General features: G+C 35.8%; 1 protein-coding gene across 5 annotated transcripts in view; it reads right to left on the bottom strand.

Moving 5' to 3' along the window:
- Positions 1–14,382, bottom strand: part of LOC149535137 (P-loop containing nucleoside triphosphate hydrolases superfamily protein) — a 280,366-nt gene that overhangs the window by 30,283 nt on the left and 235,701 nt on the right. For 3 of the 5 annotated variants that reach the window (XM_089807307.1, XM_089807309.1, XM_089807308.1), the window contains 2 exons: positions 3,727–3,852; positions 3,501–3,614 (listed from right to left, as the gene is read on the bottom strand). In XM_089807307.1, the coding sequence (XP_089663433.1) occupies positions 3,501–3,614; positions 3,727–3,852 (240 nt within the window). Of the gene's footprint in view, positions 1–3,500; positions 3,643–3,726; positions 3,853–14,382 lie in introns of all 5 variants that reach the window. The other 2 variants (XR_016358029.1, XR_016358030.1) reach the window with 1 other exon arrangement.

Below are 14,382 nucleotides of genomic sequence, written 5' to 3' on the forward strand. Positions count from 1 at the left end.
TCAACTTCAACACACCAAGGGGAAAAAAGATTTAAGCTAAAATCCTTATGGGCTTCCTTTAAAGTGTGGAGGATAGAGCTGGAAAATAATTTACAAATAAGTTAAACATGACAGAGAGTTGAGTTTTGAACAACTGTCCCATAAAAATGTGTTGTCATATGAGCAACAGTACGGTTGTCCACAGGGAATGCCTTGTGAGCAAGCATCTCAGTCAATTCATCATTGGGAAATCTACAGTACATATCCCAATATATTTCAAGGAGATCACAGGGTAATGCTTCTTTATGGTGTATGCAAAGGGATTTGTTCAAAATGCTTGAATTTTTGTTTGCAGTTGGCTGGTACATTGCAAAATCACACAACCTACACCAATTTCTTTCAGCCTAAATGGAAGCATTGGAACAGATAATAAATGTCCATGACAGCATAATAGGAGAAGTTATTAATATATTATCATATTTAGAAATGTTCAAGGACGCATGCATACAAACTGTGAAATTGCAGAAAGGCCGCCTATAATGTGTTTGAGAGGATTTCTCAAAGTGGCTTAGAAGAATACAATAAGCAATTCCAGAGATTTGCCTTAAGGGTCCCAAATCATCATCATTGCATGTGCCAAAACGGAAGACTGTCATTCAAACATATTTATGGTGAAATCTGAAATTATATATGAGCATATTCTAATTCAAACAGAACATATGTAAACCATAAAACAAAAATAAAGGTCCTCATGATAAATGCCATGATGGAAAAAGTCAATGTATGAAATTTTCGATGAACACACAGGCAACACTTATGAAAACAAACAAATACACCCAGTGATTTAGCACAAAGGCAATGTTGAAATATATAAAAATGACAGTATGGGGTTCAAAACTGATTACAAACTGCAAATTGAAACTGTCATAATATTAAGGAGATATGAATTGAGGAAGCCAGTTCTGCAATCACAAAGTATTTTCTGAATCAACAAAGGTTCGATTAGTATTAATCTGTCTATGAATGAAGCCATGCCCAGTCGGAAATCATTCCCCTTTCTATGCAATAATGTGTTCAAAGATGGCTAGTATCAGCTGTTTTACATGATGCTCTAAATTTTACGCAGGGTTGACCAAGACCAGAACATCATCTTCCCTGGTATATAGTGTATTTAGAATGGAGAGTGCAAAACCGCACGTGTTCACAGATTCCAGTCTATTGCGCAGCCCATTTCCGAAATGCAAATGACTATCATTTGGAAATTGCAAATACAGATCAAGGATAACAAGTACGGTAAAAAGAAGATGCAATGATTGAATGGTCAATAAATATAATTAATATTAATTATTATTGAAGGAAGTTAGAATTATTTCTGAAGAGATATAACTTTTGAATTTGAAAAGTCACATCTTCCAAATAAAGAAGATATAAATAAGTAAGAAGAGAAGCATTAAGACATAATGAAAAAGAAGAAATATAAATAAGAGAAATTACAAGCAGCAGAATCAAAGTACTGTGGAGAAATAAAATAGTCTTATGCAGTTATGGAACACTGGATATTGTAAATAGGTAAAGATCATTTGTGCTCATTTTTTCAGATTTAATGCAAGAAACATATTTTGTTTATTCATCTTGAAAATTGAAGTTCAAAATATTCTTTCAGATTTATCCCCTCTGAATATTTAATTTAAAATTAATTGGTGTAAAGCTGATTCCAATACAAGTTTTTGATCATCAGAAGTTGCCTACAAAATGTTGTCTATGTAAGTTTTCTCTAATTCGTTTTCCTGAAGAAATTTAATTCAACTAGACTAAGGTTTGTGTTGCTAAATACTGTCATCTCAAGGTTGTATATAAAGATCTGAAGAAGTTTGACTCTGTTTGCCCAAGGTAGAATAAGGGACTGGTCTACATTTTATGTTGTTAAAAATGGATTAACGTCTAAAGTCTTGAAGTTTGATATTCCATCATATCCAGTCATATCCATAACTCATGAACGCTATTCCTTTCATTCAAATAATATTCTATTCACAAACAAATACTAAAGCATTCATATAACATTATTTTGAACAAGTTTTTAGAGATTTTTGCCAACTTATAACCTAAGAAATTTAAATTCGCTATACAAAATCTTTGAATTAAGCAATCAAGGGTTAAGGTTAAGGTATACCCGCCTAGGTGTAGCAAAGCTTGAAGTACAAGAGAATTTGGATTATTCCCGTTCATTGGTCAGAACTGATTGACAAATCCTTTGGGGGAATTGGCAAAGCTCTCGGATTTCCAATCTGAGGTTTTGGCAACCAACACTACCATTACAAGTTTATGGTGTTTTTGTTGTTTAAATGTTTGTATGATACTATGTGCACAACATTGAAATCATAACTAATGCTTCTAGGCTTCAAAATTATGTGTAGATATATATTTTTTACATTTTTGTACTACCGAGCCCAAACCCATTTTCATAGTTTTGCCGTAGCAGCAAACTGGTCCTTCATAACCAAACTTGGTACCAAACTCGAACTGGTCACTTAGCTATTTGGTAACTGCCCTCTTAAAAAATCTAATAAATTTTGATCTCAGCTACTTCATAAACTTAGCTAATATTTGATCTCAGACTTAGACAATGATTTGGTGACTGACCTCTCAAAAGTTAACTGAACATATTCATTTGTAATCAGCAGTATGAATATTAACAACAAAATTTGTTTTCTGCAGTTCATTTTAAATCTCAGTCACTTCATAGACTTGGCTAATATTAGATCTTAGACTAATGCAACTATTTGAAAACTGCTCTCTTAAAAAATTGATTGAATATTTACCAAGGTCCTATACAATCAGCTATATGAATATAAATGAGACAATCAATTTCTATCTCTATATAGTAGCTCTCCATAAATCTATGCTGTAGAAATGCCCTAAAAACATATTTTAAAATACGCTCTTTTTTGTTAATTTTTTACATATTTAAAAAAATCAGATTTTTCCTCTATAGTTTTGCAAAAAGCTTATACTTTTCACATGCCAATTTTTTCCCCAAATGATCTTTGCTCCTATGCTCTAAAGCCTTAATTATGAGCCAAATATTTTTTTAAATATCTTACAATATTTATCCCTTAACACAAGTACTCCATGAAAAAGTCCGCTAGCTTTGTTCAAGAGCATAACATTATCAAGATTTTATTCAAGTTGTTTCTAAATGTAATACCATTAAATAAGTATAGGCTACAATATTCCATGAAATAATTAACCGTCTGTAATATTTATATTTTTATGTAAAACTTACTGCAATTAATCATTGGACATTTAATCACTACCTTGTCACCAGGGTATTTCTTATTTTTCTGAGATAGAATTTTTTTAATTTTAACATTATATAAATACAGCCTATCAGATTCACCATTTTTCATAGAAATATCTTCAACTAAACAGATTGAGGATATTAAACTTGATCTTTCCAATGCACTATAATGTTCACATGGAACTACAAAAATTAAAGTAGAGGTTGGAGATTAATGCCTCACCTGAGACTGCACATAATCTACTAGCTCCTGTAATCGTGCAGCTTGCTGATCATGCATTCCACTGAAACTTCTCCCAAAAACTGGCATGTTTTCTAGGATGATCTGAAGATAAGTCTGTGAACCAAGAGTAGAGATAGTTCCTCTTACAAGCCAGGATTTCAAAGGATTAATAAAATCTTCATACATATGATCAGATATTTATGTAATAAAATGTAATAAAATGTACCTTTGTTGTATAAGTGCCCTCCAGATTTAGTGCTACTCCAGCAGCTGCCACAGCTTCTTTGTTTGAACCTTTAATCTGCATATATGGACTTGGTGAATCTTGTAAATGATCAAGCTCAATGAGAAGCTGCAGGAAGAATAGCAAGTTAATACTTCCAAGTAGCATTGCAGCTTATACAAAACTACCTGATTAATGTTGAAGGCATAAGGCCATACTATAGGCACGATTATACAGCAGAGTAAGTTCATTTTACCTCCAACATAAAATCTATCCGAGGAACAATTCGATAAAGATATCAACAGTTCGTCCACATGGATTATTAATAATCCCTTCTCCTCTGTTTATAATGATATTACATACAGGCTTCTTTAGTTACGGCTAGGATAGATATTGTTGACTATTTGACTGGGATAAATTTGACAATTCTTATTTCTAACACAGTACATACACATGCTGAGAGTACTTATTGCTTCCTAGTGAAATTATTTACATTGTGTTACGCGGAGGTTTTTGACAGTGTAACTTAAGCCAAAAGGGATTAGGCTAGGTTCCTTTCTATTTTCAGTTCCTGCTACAGGCAGAATACTAATGTAATCACCCAAATCAATTAAATATCAAAGCATCAACCAATCAGCATCCACAATTAAAATATGCTCACCAAATTTTCTAAAGTTTACACTTTTATAATTTATTTTAAACTACACAAATTGTTTTTATCTATGTTCCCCCAAGTTTCTAGGACAGGGATGGAAGTGTACAGAGGGACGGGTTTCCGAGACGGCAAATTTTTTTTGCGAATCTTGGGGACAGTGGGGGACAACACATGGGGATGGCTATATAACAATAGGAATAATTAAAATATATAGAAAAATTTATGATATCTTTATGTAAACATGAATAAAGCATGTACTTATTATACACAATAAAACCTTAAAATATAAGAATCAGCAAAATTCATATGCCAAATTTGTGTTACTTTGAGAGTCAAAGTCTAATTTCTTCTAGAAGTCAAAGTCAAAGCACCCTAGGTGTCCCCAAGTATTTGAGACATTTCCGGGACAGGGACGGCTGAAAATATACTGGGGATGCATCCCCGGGTAACACTATTTTTTATCTATTACTCTATTGGCTCATAGTGTGCCACAATCATATTACTCATCTTTTTGAAAGTCAAAGCATCTACCAATAAGAAGCAAGAATTAAAATATATTGGTCGAATTTCCTTATATTTGTATTTTTGCTTGCATTTGCATCTACAGTGATTTCACTATTACATAATAGTGACTAGTTTTGTCCTAGTTCTTTTGACAATACATGGATGATAAAACCACTTGATTTTTTAATAATAATAATTTTACAAATTTCTGCAATTTTATTCATCCAACATAAAAAAAAGTTAAATGTGTAATTTTAATGAACTCATTTAAGATCATTATTTCTTATTTCATATTATATAATAATTATCATTATTAAATAGTAATATTATAACAAATAAATAAGAATGTAATATATTTTATACGTATTAATGAAATAATCAAATATAATTGCATAATTTACACTTATAATAAAAACACATATATAATTTATAATAAATAGTAGAATTATCATTATAAATAATAATAATAGGTGTTATGAATAACTAATGGTATTTATCATTATTATAATATAAAACAATGATTACATGTATAATTATACACAATACTAGTTAAAACAGTTATTATATATTTCGCTAGTTAACAAATATTCAGTTGAATAATTAAAACTATTAATATATACTTTTTAATAATAAATAGAAGAATAATTAGTTTAAATAATAAATTATAATAGACATAGGCAAGAGCCTACAACACAATGGTAAATTGTGAGCCTCTTAATTGAGAGGTCTTGGGTTCGAATCTACTCAAGCTTAACTAATAATTGATATAATTAATCACAACAAATAATAATAATTAACCTTGGCTTCGGCATCTTACCAATCAAAAAAAATAAAAAATTATAATAGACATTAATAATACCGACCAAAAAAATGTAATAGACATTATTAATAATGAAAATGATAATAAATTTTTATATCAGTCAATCCTTTTGATTAGAGTTATGAACCAGAGTTTACATTGGGGGACCCCGTTCGCATGGTGGTATGGGCAAGTGCTAACACATTATCACCTAGATTTGTTTCATGGTAATACAATATTCTCCTCCTTATCGCTTTGGTTAGTTAAGTACCTCTTTATCTCTCCCTGACACCTTATCCCTCTATGACCCTTTTCTCTCCATCGCTTAGATCAATAAATCTCCTTATATTTCCCATGTGTATCATCTACAACTCCTTATCTCTTCATTTATTTCCCTTATATCTCCCCACACTTCTTTGTCAACCTATGCATGCATCTTTTATCATGTCAATATCTCTGCTAAGGCATGCGTGTCAACCTTTTTTCAGCAATGCCCAATAGAAGTTGCTAGTGAAGTGCCTTAAACAACCTCTGCCAATGCCAATATCACGTGCCGATGTATGTCATTTGACCTCTCATTATTCTTGACCATCATTCTTGCTATTTTCAACTATGGATGGGCAGGAATCAAACCTTTGGCTGCCCCTTTAATAGGGCTCGTGACTTACAAGGCAATATGTTATAGATTTTTGTCACAATGTTGTTTAACTATGTAATATTTTATAGATATTTCTAATTGAGCAGATTTAGATACAATGCATCTTTTGTTTACTTACTAAGAAAACTATTTTATGTTTTAACATTTAAACGTAAATGATTCCTATTAAACTCTTCTCATTACTATTTGTCAAAATAATTACTATATTATTACTACAATTATTATTCAAGGAATTTAAACTTAATCTTTATGCTTTATGACGTCAAAATTCTAATAGCATTACTACAATTTACAATAATTTCAACTTCGATATAAAAACATTGTGGCAGGAACATGATGTGATTGCATCCTCTTGTTTAAAACCCAAAAATATATATGGTACCAAACTATTCTGAACATTGGACATTACTGGAAAGTCAACCTACTTCTTTCAAACATCACCTTAAGATTTAGATCAACCTATAAAGAGGCACTTGAATAACAAGAACAACAGTGACTACAAACAAGTTTGCAAGGCTTCAAGAACTAAAGAAAAATCTTGTCCCAAAGAAAATTTATTCACATGATAGAGACAACTTTAAGACACTCATATTTGACCAACAGATTTACATGCCGATCTAGATTATTACAAGGCTTCTTGCAAGTAGCATCATGCTATATATTAACCTTGTATTCTTTTAAGGAGGGCTACTAAATTCATTGTTGTTGGATCTAAAGTTTCTTAATTGGAAAACTCTTGTCATCCTTTCCTTCCTTTGCTACTTCATTACTTATGGCTTCTCAACACAAGACCCCAAGAATTGGTGGTTGTTATCTTGGTTCACTTGCTATGCTTGAGAGAGTTCTTCAGACACCACGACAAAGATGTCCCTTTCGGAATTCTTGATTAGACTAACTATCCTCTACAGGTCTACTGTTTGGGGGCCCTCTCTCTTGGAGTTCAATTGGGCCTCGGTTGAGAGAGTTCAAACCCTCAGGCTTTGACGCATCCTTAGATGTCATCAATCCACTCCCCATCATATCATTTTGGCGGAGTTTGGTGCTCATCCATTTAGGCTTTGGACCACCTTTGATCTTGTTTGGCTTATTCACTAGTACAAGGCTTTGCTAACTCCTCAGAGAGCAGCGACAAATATTCTTATTTGGCATACTGTTCCTCTGCTGCAGTTGCCGGGTCCGATCTTGCCAGTAGGGATTGTTGCTGGTTTGCTCAGGCTTCTCTTCTTGGTTCAATTGGGATCTCGATTAATCTTCTCCCCCCTTTTCAGTTCTCTCTAGATTCCCCAACTCACCTCCTTCCTTCCTAACAAGATCTTAACGAGATCTTCAAAGTAGATATCTATAGACAGTACACTAGCATGACTTAGATTACCCAATGAGAGTTTGCTGGCCAAGGATGGCCTTCTATAATGAGCACTACATGGAAATTCAGGACGGGATCATTGTTTGCCCTTGGTACCTCACTCGTCATTGGACCCATGTCCTTCACATCTCTTTGGGCTCTTTTAGGGTGGGCTCCCATTAGCTTCGCATTCAAACAAACCATCTAATTGCAAGAGATGATAGGATTTATCACCTCTGCTCTCTTGGGGAGGTGGAATCCGATGCACATTTTGTCTTTCATTGTCCCATTTATTACAAGATCAAGGGAGATTTTAATGCTTGTTTAGAGGGTGTGGGAGCCTATTCTCAAGTCTTAGTGCCCTCCGAGACAGGACTCCCACAAGTTCATCACCTCATTCTTCACTCCTGTGCCTCCAAACTAGGGGACGAAGAGGCCTCTCAGTCATCCCTTTACTTCTCAAAGTCACACCAGGTCCATGAGACCTCATAGTGGCTACACTCAGCAACTCCACCCTACCTCTAATGGTTCTTCAAGGCAGCCTAGGATGTACTCGCCTTCGCCTCAATCCTTATCCTTCAATTCTTGGTTACTTCTCGCTTGTAGGATGTACTCGCCTTCACCTTAGTCCTTATCCTTCAATTTTTGGACACTTCTTGCTTGCAGGATGTATTGAGGCTCTTCTTACCTCTCGCTCTATCTCCTTCCTTTTTGCTTTCTTGTTTTGTTCTTTCCACAAACATTGTTTTGTGTTCCCACTACTGGTTGCGGCCCTATTGTACTCTCTACAGTCCCTTAGATCCGTTGTGGTCTCCTATTGGACATTAATAAATTTATATTATCTTACCACTCCTTTGTCTCAATTTCTCTGCTCCTTTAATATTAACTTCGATGTTCTTCCAAGTGCTACCATGTTGTAGCCATCCACTAAATTGATATTCATTAGTGTTTTCACACGTTATGTGTGATGTCTCCTTTCTGAAGTAGGATTTTATAATAATAAGCAATCATAATTGATCAACTACAAGCAGCCTGATGCAGATTGTAAAGACAGAATTAAAGTCTTAAAGGAGCAATGAAAATCGCACTCCATTAAAGAACAACTACTGCGATTGAAGATGAATAAAATAAAGGGCTGACGTTGAAAACACAACTATTTAGCTTGCAAACAGATGAAATGTTTATATCTCATAAGAGACGGTTGATAAAAAATGTGTGATTCTTTCTTTGATTGGATTACAAGTGGATTAGACAAAAAAAAGACTACCATCATTGAGGTAGCGAGCGATTATCATAAACAAAAAGTAATCATTACGAAATTGCCGGATTTGATAAAGAATAGAATAGAAACTTCATAATGCAGATTCATTATGCAAGTCAAGACACATTCATGGAAGATAATGATATGAAGTGAGCAACAGGATGCATAAAGTTTATGATAAATAGCCATGAATCTATCAACACAACTGTGAATCTGTAAACTGGGATGTCCTATCACTAATGTCTTGTGTTTACAATGTATACAAGTCTGCTTTGAAATATGATTTTCCACTAATTGCCGACAAATGGCATTCTTCCACCATCAAGGATTCTGAGATGTTTGACCTATATAAGATAGATGGTAATACTTAAAATAATAGAGGCATCACTGAAGACTGTGACTAAGAAAAATGCACAACAACATGATTAATAACAATAATAAATATTAGAGAAATTTAACTCAATAATATACAAGATGACTTGGAAAAAATGACTACTACAACAATTGTTTACAGCCTATGGTAAAAGTAGTCTAATGCATGCTACTATATAAGAGTTATAACAAATATAGTAAACTACAAGACAATATCAAAGAACTACAATGTATTCCATTAATGTCGGTTAAAGTTTACATACGGTGAACAACAATGATAGCAAAGACAATGTTGATGCAAATGACAATGATGCCCTCTTCCATCCGAGGGAGAGTGCATATAACCTTTGAGGAGGTGCGACGTGAACAGTTGCAACACGACTACCTATCCCTTGACCACACTAACTACCAACAACATGATTAATTCTAACAACATTTTAGATAACACATGTTTTACCAACAACATCATCCCCCACCCAACCCCAAAAAGAAAGTCGTTTCCTAACGATGTACAAAGAAAATGGAATCATGTGAAAACCCACAACCCACACTTCACTGTACAAAATAGAAAAGAAATTCAATGTAGGAGAAGCTCAGAGTGCGTCACTGATGTCAAAGTGGTCGATGAAGGTAATGATAAGCAAGCCCACAACTTGTACACTTGTTGTGTTCAAAGCTGCAAGTTCTTGTCTACAAACATCTTCCTCTCCATAATCTTGTTCACAATCATCACCACCTCTAACAACTACTCCACCTTGGCATCGAGTTTGGTCATAGAACTTTCCACACGTGACTCCAAATCACCTTATTGGCCCGGGCCTCCTCTAACTGAGCCAACAAAGTCTCTCTCTTAGTTTGTATGGCCTCCCTCTCTGCCTGCATGGCTGCCCTATCTGCAGCTGTCATGTCCCCTCTCTCGCACTAGTTCTTTTGGTGCCTGGTTACTCTATCTCCACATCCAGATAGATTAACGGCATTACCAGTAAGGATGCCTGCCAGTCACAAGGGAAGATTTGTCTTAAGTTCGTCATTTAATGTATTAGAGTACTTTAATAAAATTACTTTATGTTTTTTAAGTCATTCACTTTATAAAGTGACTTAAGTGACTGGAAGACGAAATTGGTGTTTTATCCCACATCTCTTATTCCAACACTTTTCCCTCACTTTGAGGTTATAAATATGAGACTCCATCTTGGGAAAGAACACATGAATATAAGCTATTATTCAAATCTTAATCATGTTGCTTCAATGTGACTAGATATTTTCCAAAGGACGAGACCCCTAAGGAAAGTGGTCAGACTAGACGAAAACCTAGTGGCTCACATTGTAATTACAGAACTAAGGATTCCAATTAAAGGACTAGAAGGTTGATACGGGAGTTTTAGACGATGCACAGGTACATGGTGATTGAGTGCCAAGAATACCAGTTGAGCTATAAGTTGGACGGCAAGCAGTGGGTTCATTCAAATGGCAACAGAAAAGCTCTCTTTAATGTAAGCATTGTTCCTTTGGTATCAATATACCATATTTGTGTTTGCTGTCGTCAAAAAAAGGTAGCAAAAATAAGGGTAGCGAGAATAGTGGGACGGTGTCTTAGACATCTTCCGCAGTGCAATACTGTTACAAATATCTACAATGATGGCAAGGAACTATAGTAAGTCTGCACGCAGGAGACAGTAGAATACAACATACATCAATCAGTGGGTCATGATTTTAGTACACGACATTCTTCCTCTAATCTACAGTTGCATATATTGGGAGTAGCATCATGTCAGGGGGACGTCGTTCCAAGCATTAACGACAAGGCAGAATTCATTAGTTGGGTGGCTAGAGGAGCATCTGGTGTTAATGATCTCCTAGTGAAATTAGCGCTGACAGTGGTGTGTTTGATGTTGAGGTCTCAAGCAAATAAGGAGGAGCAAATCACAGTTGAGCAATACTGCCATGAGCTTCTGCAATACCAGGATCCACCATTATTCTTGCATACATTTGAGATTTGAATGTAATTAATGGTTGAAGAACTCTTTTAGTAAATGTTTCACATTAGGCATGATACTTAAACATTCCATGAGTTTGTTGTGATCTGGAATTTAATAAAATACGATAACATCATTCTCTAAGATTATCTTTTTACTTACGGGTTTCGTAGTCATAGTGTTATGTAAATTGGATTCAAAATATTTACAAGCAACATCAGAACATAATATCTGGATTATGTACCAAGTGTTTGACCAAATTACCTCTAGCCAAGATCCAGGTTTTAATTGAAATAAGTCAGAATTATTATAGTGGTATCAGAGCTATAAGTCCTACCATCTTGTGGGTTAAACAAGAAGTAAACTGACATCGAGGTATGAGGAAAAAACTTTATAATTATAGTCACATCCAACCGAAACAAGCAGGATCTTCTGAACAAATTGATATTGAGGATACTTACTTAGCGGATGAGGAATTGATTTTTGGAACAGAGGAACAAGTGAAACAGACTAAACAGGTTGCTCAGCTTGAACAGGCAAAACAAGTAAACAACATTCAAATGGTACATAATGAAACTAAACAGGACAGGGAAGTGAGGGAAACATTGCGGGCTATTAGAGATGAGCAAAATAAAATAGCTAATGCACTTCAACAACTTGCGAATAGTATACAGCAATTAGCCCCTGTTAATAGGAGAGCCCCTAGCCATCACAGTGGAGGTAATAGTGTAGTTGGATCACCTTGAGCTGTTAGGGCTCCCACATGAAATACTGACTGGCCTTTAATGCAGAGGAAGAGGTAGCACCACTAGCAACACCAAATTTACTACTAGATAATATTATGACAATGTATGATGAATGGGATTTGTTTCCTGATCCTATTTAATGAAATATGTCCTTTGTCCAATATCTAAATAAAAAAGGGAGTCAGATAGACAACAACAAGATAGGAGGCCTAGAGCACCAAACAAAGACTTAAAGCATGCTATGAACAAATTATCTCTCCCTACGTTTGATAGCAGCAATAAGACATCAGTGAGAGCTTGGATTCACAAGCTAGACATGTACCTAATACTTAAACCTATGTCAGAGACAACCCATCAAATTTGCTACGATGCACCTAGAGGGAGAGGCATATGATTGGTGGCACCACGGGTTGGTTACACAGGATCATGGTCTCATTACATCATATGAGACTTTCAGCTCTAAGCTAATTACTTGCTTTGACAAGCAGGGTATAGAGCTCTATTATAAGGATTTGGCACAGTTACGACAGGGTGAATCTCTAGATGATTTCATTGACGAGTTTCAGCGGATCTCAATGATGGTTCCTAACATGACAGAATAGCGTAAAGTCATGTTGTTCACCGAGGGTTTATAGGATAGATATAGAGGTTTGGTTAAGGTACTTAAACCAAACACTTTGGATAATGCTATTAAGATTGCACATGATCTAGAGTCACCCTCTTCAATATTATAGCCTCCCAAGAAGACATATAAGGGGACCACTTCCTTCCAAAAGAACAAAAACCAACATAAGGCTACACCTCCCAAGATGGACTTTGAGACAAGAAATGAACTTAGGAGGAAAACGCTACGCTTCATTTGCAGAGAGCCATGGACATCAGATCATAGATGCCTTGGCAAAGGCAAGATACATTATGTAGAGGTGCTTTCAGAGGAGGAGGATGAGCAACAAGAGGGCAGAGATGATGGCAGCAATGAAGAGGACGATGAGGATTGACCACCTAGAGGGAAGAAGGAAGGTACCCAGGGACAGCCTCCTATCATAGCATCACTCTCTAGCGATCCCACGGGACACCCTTTTCATTTGAAAGGAATTGTTAGAGGGCAGCGTATTATATGTCTTTTGGATACAGGTGCCTCACATAACTTCATAAGCTCACAATGGGTTTCCAAGAGGAGATTACAGATTGATGACATACCTGAGTTTGAGGTTAGGGTGGCAGGAGGTGAGAGATTGAAATGCGTAGGGCAGGTGTCAGGACTCTTGATTCATTTTAATGATTTCCTTCTTGAGGCAGATTTCTATGTGTTGGATTTAGATGGACTAGATGCCATGTTGGGGAGACAGTGGTTACAGACCATAGGCCGATTTATGGTTGATCATGAGAAGATGCAATTCGAGTTCTTACAGGATGGCCGACAAGTGATCCTCAAGGCTATGCCAGAAGGGGAGCCCAGGTTAATATCAGCTCATAGGATGGAAGCCATTTTGAGGCACAATGATACCGAATGGGCGACACAGTGTTTCATCTCTTCTAAGGAAACACAAGTCATAGGACAGCAGTATCATTGTGACATCCAAATAGTGCTTGACAAACATAGGAGGGTATTTGAGGATTTAACCCCAAGTATTCCACTAGATAGAGGTAGAGGAGGGCGCCAAACCTGTCATTACCACTCCTTATCGTCACCCCAGGCATTACAAGGAAGAGATAAAGAAGACAATCAAGGAACTGCTAGATATGGGACATATTAGGCCCAACTCCAACCCTTTTGCCTCTTCAGTGGTGTTGGTTAAAAAGAAGGATGGCACTCTTTGAATGTGTATTGATTACCATGCCCTTAATAAGAGGACCATTAATAAAAGGTATCCAATTCCACGCATTGATGAGTTACCAGATGAGCTTCATGGAGCTGTTTATTTCTCGAAAATAGATCTTCAATCGGGATACCATCAGATACAAGACCGAGAGGAACATGTACATAAGATAGCTTTTAGATGCCACTACGGACACTATGAGTTTTTGGTGATGCCATTTGGGCTCACTAATGTACTAGCTACTTTTCAATCATGCATGAACCACATCTTTAAAAAAAGCTATGAAAGAGTGTGTTGGTCTTCTTTGATGACATCTTGATCATGAACATTTGCAGCACCTAGATGAGATCCTTAGCCTTATGGAAGAACACTCATTATTTGCAAAGGAGTCTAGGTGCAAATTTGGACTAAGATTCTTTATCTTGGTCACGTGATTGGTGCAGAGGGAGTTTACATCAAGAAAAGATATAGGCAATCCTTGATTGGCCACCATCGAGAGATGTATTTGAATTGCAGGGGTTCCTTG

This window comes from Cupressus sempervirens, chromosome 10 (genome assembly GCF_028749045.1).
Source record: "Cupressus sempervirens isolate cs-2001-9-10 chromosome 10, ASM2874904v1, whole genome shotgun sequence".
In the NCBI taxonomy this organism is placed as follows: Eukaryota; Viridiplantae; Streptophyta; class Pinopsida; order Cupressales; family Cupressaceae; genus Cupressus; species Cupressus sempervirens.